This window comes from Centruroides sculpturatus, unplaced genomic scaffold (genome assembly GCF_000671375.1).
Source record: "Centruroides sculpturatus isolate CEXI.00-Female unplaced genomic scaffold, Cexi_2.0 scaffold191, whole genome shotgun sequence".
Taxonomy (NCBI): Eukaryota; Metazoa; Arthropoda; class Arachnida; order Scorpiones; family Buthidae; genus Centruroides; species Centruroides sculpturatus.
Window position 1 is genome coordinate 326,304 of NW_019384365.1, and position 15,626 is coordinate 341,929.

Below are 15,626 nucleotides of genomic sequence, written 5' to 3' on the forward strand. Positions count from 1 at the left end.
AAAAAATGATTAAAATTTTCAGCCAGCATTGTGTTACTTATATATTTAATTTATTTGTGAAGTCAGTTAAATTGTTTTATTTTGTGCGTTGTTTTGCGATCATGAACATCGTAACCTACGTATTGAACAAGAGGATATTATTTTGAAGAATTTTAAATGAGATTTGTAAATAAAAGACAGCAATTAACTGACTTTTGGGCTATCCCATATATATATATATATATAAGTGATACTCAATTCATTTTATTTTAATATAGTTTTAGAAGATATATTTCTTAAGGATAAAGAAAGAAAAAAGAAAACTGAGCGAATCGGATTTTCAATTTATGTAGAAAATTATATAAATATAAAAAGATATGAAAAATTCCTTTTGGTATTCGGTGCTTTGAAACGAATTGATTCAAAAAAAATAATTTTTTTTATTAAAATTGGAGCTAATAAAATTATGAAAATTTTTAAGTGCGTGATTTTTGTAAGATTCACGCCATTTTAACCACGCAATCTTCTCTTCTCTAAAGTTTATAAAGGTGAATGTGCATAGTTTTAATATCGAACAAAACTTTGTGAAGGTTAAAGAAACAGTAAATGAATTCTTGTGTTATATTTATATATTCAAGCTAATGTCAACAAACTATGAATTGTATCCAAACTCAACAAGGAGAACTCCAACTCTGATACTCGAAAAAATATTTTTAAAGTATAAATTTATATTATTGAAGTAGATCAAATTCTTAATTCTCTATTAAACTCAATCCTCTTTTTAAAATTCCCCTTTCTTTCAACTATTTCAAGGAGATTTGTGAAGAAAGTCACCCATTAACTGAGATAAATCGAAAATAATTGTTTGTGATGTAAACAACAATTCCTCTTTTATGTGGCCACCCCTGAAATTTCTCTATAAGTTTTAATACAAATCAAACTACGTAGGCCTATAAGTGGACACCGCAACCTCTTTTAAATGTCCTTATCCCCATTTACGTGGCCAACAAAAAGGACAGAACAGACCTAAACTCGACGTGTTTAAAGCACTTTAAATGGAATTGAGCTTTGTTACTATAGTTTAGGAAAAGTCTGTTGGGATCCCTCAGGCAATTGTTCAAATAAAATATATCTTTATTTACACTCACAAATTAAATTTATCTACAGATTTCAGTAAGAAGAAAGACAATATTGTATATTTGTTTAATAATTTTACGCAAAATTTGATTGTATTTTGTAAAAATATAACTACGTAAATCAGTCTACGTCACTGATTTGTCACTCAACGAAAAGAAATGCCAGACCCCGATGTTAAACCCAGTTTAATTATTAACATTATTTATTTATTTATTTAACATTTAAACACTTCTGCATATTTAAATTCTTTTTTCCCCTTCTGAATTCTCCTGTTAAAATACAGTATTTATACAAAACCTCTACTACCATTTCATGAGCATATTGATTCTGTCTACGGGTATTCACTGTACAGTACTGTACATATGTACTGTATTTTAATACTCTATTATTCAGTGTTAATACCATACCCTGTATGAAAGTATATTGCAAAGGTTGCGCAGTATTATTATTTGTTTACTTTTATCATCTGTACTCATCTTGTAACAGAATTAAATGCTGTACTCTACAGTTTTGTATGTTAATTTTGTGCTAACCCCACTTATGTGACTATCTCACTAATGTGGATAGAAATAGCATACCCCAAAGGTGGTCAAATGAGTGAGGTAAATTCTATTCCAAAATTATATTAGGCTGAAGTATATTATATTAAATTATTTGACACCCGATAAATATATGATTTTGAGTTATTTTGCTCCTTTGATACAACAAAAATCACCCTGATCGTTTACAAAATTTAATATATTATTCATTGATCAATATCTAATTTAAAAAATCACATTTTTTAATATTAAAATTGGATAATAATAACTTTTTATAAATAAAAAAATAATGCACGTATTAATAAAAATATTTTCTAATAATAAATAGCAAAAAAATTAATTAAATTTGATAACGTGAACATTTGCTTAAGATTAACAGTTTACAATTTTTAATCAGATATAAACTATTTTTTGCATTGAAATTATATCTTTCCTCCTCCTTTACACATCTATTGGGTTAGGAAAACAATGCTTTATAAATAAAACAAAAAATAGCAAAATTTAAATTAGTTATGGTATGAAATTTTAGTTGACAGTCAGTTCCTTATTCTTTATTTATGCACTATGCTAAAAAATGTATAAAAATTTAAATATTGAATGCAATATATATGCAATAAGGTTTACTAAATAGGAAAATATTTCTATAGTGGATTACATGCAAAGGAAGAAGTTTAAATTATCTTGGAAACTAACCTCGATGGGATTGTCGACGTTTGTCATTCTCTCCAAGTTCGTGAGACGATCCTAGACTTTGATGCTGAGGAAATGCTGGAAAAAAATACAGAAATACTAAAGAAAATATATAGTTTAATAAAGAATATAAATTTGTTATAAATAGCAATACTTTTATTATTTAATTTGTTTAAAAGCGACTAATTTCGTAAATATTCCTCCAAGAAAACATTTATTCACCTCTTTTTTAAAGCTGGTAAATAAATTTGAAACATTGTATTTGTTAACTGCTTTAAGAAATAGTTAAATTTCACTTTAAATATTAAAATTTATATAATATTAAAATTATTCGTAGAAAAATTAAGTTTTTGCCATCATAAATTTGCTTAAATTCAATTTAAAATCAAAATGTCTTGTTAATTATGTATGCATTATTTATCTATCTATAAGAAAATCTGTAAATATTTAATGATAATAAAAAAATATTGTGCTATTATAAATAATTAACAAGTTACATTCTGATAATTTTTTATTAAATTTTTTTTCCAAATTTTGTGTTGAAAATTTCGTAATTTTATCATCAAAATAGTTATCGAGAAACGAATAAAAATATCACTTAAAATTTCTTCTTATAATCACTTTATAATATTGAAAAATTCTTCATAAACACCCAAGAGTATTAGTTTAAATGATTACCATCCTTTTTAAATTAGTTCAGTTCGGAGTAAATTGATTATTGACAATTACTAAATAAATTAGTGGATGAAACAAGATGGATAAGTAATTTTAAACAGAAGTTTTCCCCCTAAAAAAAGTGACTAGGCTAAGAATCCTAGTCACAGAATTCAACAGGGAAACAAGACCCTTAAGCAGTTATAGACTCCATGAGAACTAGTTTACAATTGCCCAAGAGAAATAGATTCGGTTAGTGAAGTGCATACGAAAAAATGGCAAGGGTTTTTTGTTGTCATTTTTTTATTTTTTGTAGAACGAGTTAATGAGAAACATTATCACTTTCAGTTATAAAAAAAATTATAGTAATGTATAAGTAAAAACACATCATACTACTGTATAATTCAGAACGTGATGACAGTTTTGTCCTCCTTTGATAAATAAAAAGAGTGGTTTTAAAATTTATATTTTCTGTATCCATTAAAATTCAATAAAGTTCAATTTAAAAAAAATAAAAATTTAACTTTCTTTTTTTTAAATATCTTCTACTGATGAATGGATTTAACCAACAAGAGTGAATATATTTTAGTGATTAGCAAACTTTATCAATTTATCTCTAGAACAGGTCTTTATAATATTCAATTCTTTTCGTATTGATAATCTTCACACTTTCCAAAGAGTAAATTTAAATATAAATACATGAAAAAAAAATTCATTATAAAAAGTCAAATTTATTCACACGCCTGAAAATAACGTAGAATATTTAATTTTTATCTAGAGAATGTAAGAAGTTAAAGTGTTTCGTACTGAAACATTTCAAAGACTTGTTTGACACTAATCTGAAATATCGACTAGATGGAAAACGAGTTACCCAAAGAAAATTTAAAAAAAAAGCTAGTTTAATAGGCCAAGTAGACTGCTGATGATTATGAGATATCATTAGTCTCTCCATGCTTAATTTAAAATGTGAATAGATTGTTTTCTTCATATGATTTTTTCACGAGCTTCCCATTTAAATTTCATACACTAATTGATAAAAATTAAACAAAAAATGTTTAAATAATACCAATATAAAAAAAATTAGCAAGGAATAAATTTAATACGCTTCTTTTGATCTCCTCTTAAACAGGTTAAGTATATTGTAACGTTTGGTTTAGAATTAAAAAAAATAATAATAAAGTAAAATGCATAAATATAAGACGAATCGAAGAAAACATGCTTAAAATTTATATATTTAGAAGTAAAAAAATTATGATTGAAGAAAGAAAAAAAATAAAAGGAGGGAGGGATGGAAACTTTTTCAAACTGAGATGAGAAAAAATATATATATATATATATCAAGATGAAAACGGTAAAGAGAAAACTGGGCAATGAAAGCTGGTTCTTTGGAATGATCATTTAAAGACAAGAAACATGGAAAAGACCATCAAACACCAAGAGAACTATTCTGTGCTGCAAGATGATAAAGATCCTGTGATTATTACGGTCTTTATGGTGGTGTCAGAGAACAAAATGAAAGTTTTATGTCGATTATTTTTCAAAAAAAGAAAGGAATATTATAAATTCTGTTATATACTCCCGAATTTTTTATTATCATCTGTATAATTTATTATCATAATTTAAAACAAAAATGCATATATTATAAAGAATTAGTCATTGTTCGGGTTCTTAAGTTTCTATTATATTTTAAAAAATATATATATAAAATCAAAGGATATTGTTTTTGAATTCATTTTATTAGACTTATTTGTGAAAAGTTGGTTATATTTTATCGTGGGATTGTTTAAATGTATCAATTTCTCAATAAAATTTGTCACTTTTTTTAAATGAGTTAATAATATAGTGAAAATTCTGGTGAAGAAGACATAATCCAATAATTGTCTTCTCCACCTGAAAAAAAGACAATCTATTGATAAAGATACAACAAAAAAGGCAATCGATAGACTGTCTTTTTAGTTACGTCTTTATAAAAAGACATGCTTCATATATTATATAATACTTGCTTCTTCGCATCAAGCCAAGATTGATAAGAAATGTGTTAATACAAAAAAATATTATTTAAAAATAACGATTTTGAAGTATAAAAAAATGTAAGCCACGTTTTAAAAAATTTGTAGTAAAGTGAGTTATCGTCTTATGCTATTTACAGTTCTATAACAAGACTCCTTAATCGTATACAAAACCAATATCGGTAATGGTATGAATGAAGGTAAATGTGGAAGAAGGAAATAGAGTTCATTCTCTTCTAACGACAAACGTTAGTAAGAAAATAGTAAACGCTTAAACTTCCATCTATTTTCACCGTCAGATGTTGTAGACTGACCTTTCTGTCAAACGACAAATCTCAAAGGGGGGTGTACATTCCGAGATAGGTGACATCCAATTATAGTGTATCAAGTAGTACCCTTAGGCGAAAAGGCTCACTTCTATCCCGTATACATCCAAGTATGGCCCAAGTGTCCAGTGAATGTGACATGCCCATTACGTAGTGATAAATTGTCTTGTGCCTTCTCATCAGTACAACAGGTTTTTACTAACTCAAAGATAGGAAATTTTTTTTATCTCTATGTTGCTCATCCCTACTCAACACCTATTTTTGATAAATCTTGTTTAAATTCGGTGGTATATATTTCTGGTAGTTTAATTTATACGAAACTTAATTAACTCCTTACCTTCTGAACTTTGCCTTCTGATTGTATTTGCATCTTTATTAGGTTCAATCGTTGGAGGTGGAATTTCTAAATTAACAGAAATTTAATTTATTTATTTAAAAAATTTAACTATTTTTTTTAAATTTCTTAAAATTCTTCAATTTTTTCTTCTTTTTTTTTAAATAAAAAAACACGAATAAATTTACGCATCAATAATTAAACTATCACTTTTTGTATTGTTAAACTTTTCTAATTATTAAATTTAATAAGATAATAAGGATTATAAAAGATTAAACGAGAAAAGAGATTAGTAAATTTATTTTGTATGAAGACTTAAAATCAGCTTATAACTCTAAGTCTAACCTATTTATTATTTACTTAATTGTTAAAATTTTAATAAGATAATAAGAAAAAAAAAATAAACACTTTCAAGTTACCGGAAAGAATTATATTTATCTTTAAAGATATATGTGAAAGTTTACCAGGGAGGATTACATCTTATTAAATGAATAAATTACTCAGAATTTATATAAACTAGTATCGATATACATAACTGTAAGATAAGAATTAAGTTACAGCTGGATATTGTTTTGTTTTACAATCATATCTTCTATCTGAAAATACTTTTTTTTATCCATTTTTATCATTTTTTTTCATCTTTATACAATCAATGTGTGATTTTTTTATATCTTCAATGCTTTTTCGATATCCGCAATTCCTTTTTCTACATCTTCAACTTCAAAGGCTTGATAGTACACCTTGTTCTTCCAACAAAACTTTGAAAGGACTTAAAGAACAAGTTTCAGCTGTAAGTTGCTTTTCTCCTTCAAAAAGTAAAATTTTCTGCTCATAACTTACTTTTTATATATCCAAAATTCTATTTAAACTGTATTTATTAATTTAAAATTTTATTTATAAGTTAATCGAAATAAATATAAACATTTAAGGCGATTTAAAAGGGTAAAATGTAAAACTATCATTTTTAAAAATTATAATTAGCGTTAAAAATATTCCTTAAAACTTAAAAATTTTTTATTATAATTATATGGACTTTAAAAATAATTTTAAAAAAAATTTAAAGCTTATAATCTCAATTTCTTTTCCACCATTAAAGTTTTTTTTTTCTTTAATTAAAATTATATATTTTTTTATATATTTCTTTATCAGACTTTTTTAAAATCTTAGAACAATAATTTAAAAACCTGTCACAATTTATAAAGTTTTCTTTAACCGAATAAATTTTTTTTTAGATATCTTTAAAGATTAAATATATACGTACTGTACGTATAATGTATATATACATACATATATATTGGAGGAGGGAAAAAAAAAACATTTAAACCAAAATCCAACAATCAGATTAAAAAAAGATAAAAATATTTCTCCGCCTTCATAACCTCAATATAAAGAAATGATAGTGACATGTCTTAAGAGTGGCAATTGCAAAAATGATCTTTGCTCTTCAACTCATTACATCTACTTAATTGCTTATGTCAACCTTAGATAGAAAAAGGATCAAGATTGTCGATGATTCGCTCCAGTCATTTCATAATTGCAACTCCGAATTTTCATTTATTCTAGTTTTTTTTTATGTCTTTCATATTCTTTTCTTCTTCACTTCATTGTTCACGTTTGGATGAAGAATCGAGAAAATTGGATTAAGTACATTTTTGGATTGAAAGTTGTATAAATATCTGAAATATTGATCTATATCCAATATAATTTTTTTTTTCCTAAAAATTTAATTCGGAAAAATATAATAGAAGAGATGAACGGATCTCAAGAATAAAATAAGGAATATTGTGATGTTTAATTAAGTATAACAATTTATAAAATTTAAAATATAATTTTTACTTAATAATACTAAAAAATAAGTTAAATTTTGCAATAATGTATATAAATTTTAAATAAATAGAGGTTACGAAGGCGATTTTCAGATGTAATTGGAACTTTTTTAAAAAAAATTATAAAAAATGCTAGCCATTAAGTTATATTTATCTCAAGGGAAGAAGACTGATTAACCAGAAGATAATTCTAATAAACTGTTGCAGTTGATCCGTATAAGATTATGAATTCATTAACTTGTATAATTATATTCTTCCCAACAGATCCATTATCGGCCTTAATTAAAATATGCTATATAATTTTCTCGATTATCTTAATTTTTATTTTTTTAATAAATTACTTTAATAGGAAAAAACAATAAAATATTATAATTACTTAATAATTAATTTAAAAATTCATTTAAATTTCTAAAAAATCTCAAGCTTCATTAATTTATCTTGTACGTAGCTAGAGTAAGAATCGTTTTGGAAGGAGTATTTTAAATTACCTTTTCCTTTATTTATTTAAATGTATAAAGAATTAAAATATGCATAAATGAAATAAAATTTACCATATAATCGTATAACTCCTTCAGTTTCTCCTAAAGAATTTTTGGAGTAACATTTATAAGTGTCAAAGTCTTCATTATTTAAAGTTCTGATGGTTAACCTCATGTGCGTTTTATAAAGCTTTTTTTTAGATACGATTTCGTACTTGTCATTAGATAACAATATCTCCCCTTTTTCTTTAGACCAGAAATTAATAGATTGGGGATACGCTTCCGTATGGCAATCCAAAGTGACATCCTTCCCCATAGGAGCACCCACTAGCTGATTAGGTATCCACATAACTGGAGGAACTGTAAATTAAAATTATGCAAATTTACAAAACGTATGACAAATATTTAAATTTTAATGATATTTTAGACATAATTAACTATTTTTGAGTAGAAGTAGAGTGGTTTAAATTAGATTAATCATTATCGCTAATCTACTGTAGCTTCAAGAGGATAGTGAGAAGAGTTGGACAGCTTTTCTAAGAAGGGGGAAACAGAGTTTGATAATTTTGTTAAATTTTAACTTGGATAAAAAGAAAAAGAGAGCTTAAGGCTTTAGATAACAAATTAGAAATATCTCAAATAACATAGGGCTTACTTCATTAAAAAAAATATACATGTTCTGTGCAAATATAGTTGATGCACTTAAAGATTCTCCAATTGATAATATATATAAAAAATATTAAAAAATCGAAAATAATTATGTAAATAATAAATTTTCTACATTTATAATAGATAATCTACATCTAGTTTGATTAAAATTAATTATTTTAAATGAAATAAATGAAAATAAGGAAATAAATTAATAGAAACGGTTGAGTAATTCATTAAAACGTAATTTTTTAAAATAGTAAATAGCTTAAAAATGACATAAACACGTCATATTATGGTTATTAATACATTCGAGTTCTTGAAAATATCAATAGGATTGAAAAATTAATAAAATTCAATAATATTCTAAAATCATGCAATCATGCAATTAATTAAAGTAATGATTATATTTATAGAAAAATATATATTTTTAAAATGAAAATTTACTTAGTCATATAATTAGAAACATATAAAAATAGTATTTTTATACGTTTCTATTTTTTAAAATCTGTACAAAAGTATTATTTATGATATTCTAATTACCCAGTCGAGACAATCATCAACTTTATCTAATTAATTATCTGATGAGAAGTTTGATATATTCTTTCGGTTTAGAAATTAATTCAAAATTAAAAATTAAAGTTTAACCCGTATTCGGCGTACAGTATACACTTGTACAAAGAATAAACCCCCAGAAATTTGTATGTTTTCCTGCATTTACAAGTCAATATTGATTGAGATGATAAGCAAAACTGGACGTATCAAACTGATAAATGTTATCAAATTAAGGAGATAAAGTATAATTTCTTACTATTTTTAAAATAATAAACTATAGAAATTCAATGATTTTATCCTATTTAAAAGAACATTCTAAATAGATAATTGCTTCAATTTATTTTTATCAAGCGAGGTAATGAAATAATTATCTTTCCCATTTGAGAAAACTTTCACCATTCTAAATTTGGAAAATCGTTATCGATTTATGTTTTGAGGAAAACAAAAGAAAGGCAATTCGATTAGAAATTCAGTAAGAGGGGGTTAATAACCAGAAAACGCTTGATTAATTTTATTTCAAGTCGACTTTTAACAAATAGAGAATTATTAAATTTTCCCAAACTGAAATGAGTGGGATGTATCCGAAGAACTTCACTGATGCAAATGACAGGTACATTAATTAAAATTACGAAAAGTAAACCCTTTAAACGCTTAATGCATGCTACTACACGTGTTTTGATTCTAGAAAAAGATAATTAAACAAATATAATAATTCCAGGCACGCGAATTAAAATTTTTATTACAGTTTATTCTAGGTATTACATAGAAATGAACGAATAATATAATATATTTCAATGCGATTTAAATTTTATGCAATTTATCATATTTTAACTCTATTACACAAGCGATTTACTTAAAATTAATATTTAATTCCGAAGATATTCTCGGTAATAATGCAATAATTGGAAAATGTGATTTAAATGCGACTTTGATAAATATATTCACATATGTGCAAATGTAATAAATTTTGAACTTAAATATGTTTGTATAACACATAAAATATTTGTTTAAAATGATTTATTGACGAGTTTTTCACGTTTTATAATTAAAATTTATGTAAAATTTCTGTTGAATTTACTCTTTCTGAAGTCTGAAAAAGTTTAGAAAGGGCTAAAAATGTTCTTATTAATTAAAAAGATAAGAAAATCCATAAAGAATATTAAAAATAAAAAAAAATTACATGCAATAATTGGAAGAAAAGTTAAGGATAATTTAAATTTATAGTCAAAGTTTGTGTATAAAGTCACTTTAAAAATAATTATAAATGATATACGAGTTATTATAAAGTATAATTTTTAATTCGGTTATTTTTATGATTAAAAAATTAATATTAAATTTTTAGTTAAGTGTTATAAATTTACACATTTTCATGTATATAAATATACTTTTCTTTTACTGTATATGTTTAGCTAGAAGCCAATGATAGAAGACATTAAAATAGTTTTTGACATTTAATGGATCGCGATGACCTAATTGGTAGAGTGCAGTGAGGAGGAGGGAAAAATAATTTTTTTTTCTTTTTTTCTGGAGAATAAAAGTGGGTTAAGCACACTGCTACAACATAAATCTTCGAGTATAAACAATAAAAGTAGAATTTTCGATAATTTATTTTACAGTTCTGACAATTAGATAAGAAGACGATGATCAATAACAAGATTAAAATTTGATTGGAAATTTTGCTTTTCACTTGTAGAAATTCATCAGTTTTTTTTTTTAAGTTTAGATATTTTATATGCTTTTTAGGCATGTTTGAGAGCTTATAGACGGTCCAAAATTAACAATGTAACAGAAAAAGTAAAGGGAATTTGTTGTGTAAGTGATGGGCATGGAGTCTCTTACATAAGTTGAGTTGGTGTTATGTAACTTTTCGTATAAAATATAACACAAAAGAAGCATAAAATGTATAACATCACTAAAAACGTGCCGAGCATTTACTAAGATTCCAGGACCCTTCTTCCCTCCTCCATTAAAAGAGTGAAGAAGTACAATAAACTAATTTCCAGGTCTAACATCATTCCCTAACGACATAACAACGTGTTTGGCTGCAAAGCAATCAGTAAATGGGGCTACTCACAGTCTACATGCAACATGATTCTTCTACTGACAGATGGCGGTACTCCATTCGAAGCTATACAAAGATAGGCACCCATATGAAGCCTGCTGACTCTGGTAATGTTCAGAAACTCTCCATCATAAGTAGTAGCTACAAGGAAAAAAAAATACAAATAAAAAGAGATAAGTTGCTTAATGGTTTCCAAGGGATTAAACAGATTAGAATTGAGCATAGGAGATTTTCAAATAAATTTCTCACCTAATACTTTTCTACCTTGCCACATTCCTAAAGGTATCTTCTCATTGTCTTCTCTTCTCCATGATATGTTGGGAGTCGGATAACCGGCCGCTTTACATGTTAAAGAGACGTTGGACCCTTCTCTAGAAATTACATCTGAACTGCTATTCTTAACTAATATATCCGGAGGAACTACAAATGGATAATTAGCAGTTGGTGTTAACATGCTGAGAAAAGAAATTAGGATGTTAACAACAATAGCAATAGCAATTTAACAACTCTTAGTAACATCGTTAAACAGAGATTCCTAAAGTTTTTATATCGTTAGCTAGTATCTTTCCTTTTCCTTTCTTTTTTTTCCTTCTGTGGTTGCTATTCTTTCTCTTCTGTTTTTCTTCTTCCTTACTAACTTTCGATACAATTAAGTTAGAAAGATAACCTCTTCTACTAATTAGAAAGCTAGACAAGATTTATTCAATATTTATGCATATTAATTAAAATCATGATTTTTTTATATGTGGTAAAATGGCGTAATTTAAAGCATTGCGTGATCCTGTCGTGAGTTTGATGAGTTTACGTGACGTGTAACAAGTACATGATGTCTGCTAAAGATACACAGGGTATTGGACAGTATGATAAATGCCTGGAAATTGAGTAGTTGTTTCTTTTTTATGTCGAGCAAGTAACGGGGGGATTGGACGTTATATGATTGTATTGTTTCGATGGCGTTGTGGGATTTAATTTTGGCACCGGCTACAACCATTTACATCTGTAAATCGAAACTTTGGTTTTAGTTTCTACGCTGTTTAACATTCTCACAGCGCGCTTCTACCAACTTTTCTATCATACTCAAATATATTTTACGTTTTATTTTACCACTGTTTTATATGTGCTGCCCGTTTTAATATTTTGCAACTGTTTTTTTAAAAATTTATTCTGTATTTATATAGGCCTACGTGGTATATAATTGTTTCGTTATTTAAAGAAACAACTGTGCCACACTGGTTTATGTGAGAAATAATCAGCAATACTTCTTATAAGGCACGTTTTTAAATAAAAAAAAGTTAAATTGCTTATTACTAAAATTTCGCAGACAATTTTAGAGACATTTTTTTCTAACCATAATAAACTTCCAGATCAATAAGTAAAATATAAAATATATTAGCAAAGTAAAACCCCATTATTCATTCAAAACAATCTCGTACAAACCTCACAACTAGAACATTTCCATTCTATTAACTTTTCTCCAGCCATTACACGTTAAAAAAAAGGTAAAAAAAATTAGAAATTCTTGATCACGCACACCACACCCTCAACTATTACTTCAATTAGAGCGACTAAGAAATGTCAGTCTTACCTAAAACATCCAGATAACCAACTTGGCTCTTCATTGGTGCGGTATTAATCTGACACATGTAACCACCCTTGTCTGATTTTTGTACGTTTTTGATATGTAATACGAAATGCCTGTTATCGTTATGGCTCAAACTGATTCGATAATTTCTAGTTATGATATGATTGTGGATAGTCAGTATGGCTTTCGTCTCCACTTTAATCCATGCAACCTACAAAAAACAAAACGTTATTAATGCCTTATAATGCCTAGAATTTGAATATTTTTCAAAAAGATCTTACCCTGTAAGTACCGAGATTATCGACGATGCAGGTGAGTTGTGCATCTCGACTGAGTGCAACTGTCACATTTTGTATAGGTTCAGCAAAGAATGGCTCCTCTTCATAATTAATACCTAAAATATGAGTTAAACGTCAGTTCAAATTAGATAAATACACCAAAATGGAAACGGAATAATGATTAATTATTAGGATAAACATCAAATTTGAGCATATTTTCTTGCACTAAACAAAAGTTTGCACGAATTGAATGTGAATTTCAGGTCATTAATTTGCTTCTCCGTTGGTGGCTGAAACAATTTATTTAGTAAAGATGTATCAGGAACAAAGAAGAAGATAGAAGAAAAAAAAAATGAAATCTTTGCAGAAGGTTTGATTAAATCGACGCTCTTAATAATATTGCTTATATAGCTACAAAGTGTAAATTTGCATCCTTGTTATCTAGAAAGATTTATCTTGTTATCCGTTGTGTAGAAAATTGATTTGGTTGAATCCTTCCTTTTTTAAAATAATTTATTATTAAAGAAGTTTAAGAATCAAATTTATAAATGATAATAGTGAGCAGCAACATTAAGTACGAAACTCAATCCCCTCAGAATTTAAGATTAGTGATGTAAAATTTTAATTTTAACTTTATTTTATACGTTTAGATATTAAAACTAGAAGTGTTTTTCTCTTTTTTTACTTAGAGGCATTTCTTTATTTTAATCATTTAGTGTTTCTTTATTGATAACAATTGTTAATAAAAAAACTGCAGATGAATAACTGCTTTTATCCTCGATAAAAGCTTTCAATTTATTTATAATTTAAGAGATTTTTCATAATATTTAAGCATCGAATTAAAATTAGGATGACAGCGATACTTTAAAATTTCTTTAACGTACCGCTACGAATCGTATGATCGAACTCTTACTACCTGAAACAAAATTCAAGTGCATGCACACACAATTAAATTTAGGAATTAATTAGAAATCAAAGAAGTAGAGGAGAGGTATCAAGTTAATCAAAGAGAACTTCTCCTCTGTGGTTTATCGCCGGTTCTACTCCTGTTAATAGTCACGGAGCGCAGCTATCACATACGTGAACTGTACTTGCTCACTTAATTTACGACACATGTTTGCTTGCACAGGGATGGAGAAAAGCTACAATTTTACTGCAGATTTGCGGATTGCTTATACTATACAGCATATATTTTGTCTTTATATTCCTCTACACCATAAAACTTTGTACTTTATTCTAATACTTTTGAATAATTCATATTTTGATCAAAAGTTTTCTCTCCAACAGGTGTAAAGTTTAGGTTAAAGAACAATTTTGCCCCTATGAGATTTTATTTTACGACATTTGATAATGAAACTTTCCTTTAATTATCATTTGTTTCTGGTTTATACTATTAAACGTTTGTTATGGTAACGGATGAGTTTCATTTATGGGAGAGTAATAACTATTTATTTCTCTGCTTTAATTGTATTCTTAATGGGAAGAGAAATTTTGAAATTACAGTTCAACGTTTCAAATTGCAGATGAGATTTTCTATATCTATGACAAACAAAACTTAACATATCCATTCAATTGTACGCTTCAACTCCACCACTTCACGTTCAGCCAACTTCATTAACTCCAATTATATTATATATATGTATGTTTTAACCATAAACGTATAAATTTTTGCATAATGAAAAGAAAATTTTAATATATTTTGTTGTAGTAGCCGGCTACGTAATTGATTCCGTAACTAAAACTGCATTTAACTTACACTTGTACAATATATCTGTTAGTAAAGCAAGTTTATAGCTTTCATTAGTTGTTATTATAGTCTCTGTTATATGATCCATTACTATTAAAGTAGTTTGTACCCACTCTTAGTTACTGTGTTATTCTGATGCTAGTAGAGTAATAAGTTTGCAGCAGAGATAGTTTCACTTCCAGCTTTATTCTCTTTATCAGTAGAATCGCAATTATTGCGTTGCTGATAGAATAGCAAGCTTTAAATCTTAATCTTAATAATACTCTTATAATACTATTATTAAATTTTATACCATTAAATAAAATCGTTTTATTCGTATTGCAAGTTCATTTAATTAAACTATTTTTAATTTATATTATTAAATCTAACAGAATTTCATCAATAAATTCAAATACAGAGTGGCCTAAAAGTCAGTTAATCGAGTTTTGTATACATGAATCGTAAAGTGAACACGTGATTGAGCAAAGAGGGTCGCATTTCGAGCGACACTTGTAAAATTTGCAATTAATAAAGTACAGTCAAACCTCGATATTGCCTCGTCCTATGTAGTGCCATCGTCGCAGAGCGCCAATGTATATTTATAAACTAATCTTCCTTTTAAATATTTAAATGCTTCAGTCTCTATGAGTTAAATTAATAAATATACGATTTCGCATCGCAAAGGTCATTGCTATCGCCAAATTACGTGGGTCTCGAACTTCAAACTTGCTTACAGATCTCATTGTCTTATAGAATTGAGTTTTTACAATTGTTAACTGACTTTTGAGCCTTCCTTTATTAA

General features: G+C 26.8%; 1 protein-coding gene across 2 annotated transcripts in view; it reads right to left on the minus strand.

Moving 5' to 3' along the window:
* LOC111642460 (lachesin-like) overlaps positions 1–15,626 on the minus strand; it is a 70,372-nt gene that overhangs the window by 5,475 nt on the left and 49,271 nt on the right. For both annotated transcript variants that reach the window (XM_023388817.1, XM_023388819.1), the window contains exons 2-8: positions 13,102–13,214; positions 12,824–13,031; positions 11,488–11,658; positions 11,251–11,379; positions 8,046–8,333; positions 5,672–5,737; positions 2,349–2,423 (exon numbers count right to left, since the gene is read on the minus strand). In XM_023388817.1, the coding sequence (XP_023244585.1) occupies positions 2,349–2,423; positions 5,672–5,737; positions 8,046–8,333; positions 11,251–11,379; positions 11,488–11,658; positions 12,824–13,031; positions 13,102–13,214 (1,050 nt within the window). The remainder of the gene's footprint in view (positions 1–2,348; positions 2,424–5,671; positions 5,738–8,045; positions 8,334–11,250; positions 11,380–11,487; positions 11,659–12,823; positions 13,032–13,101; positions 13,215–15,626) is intronic.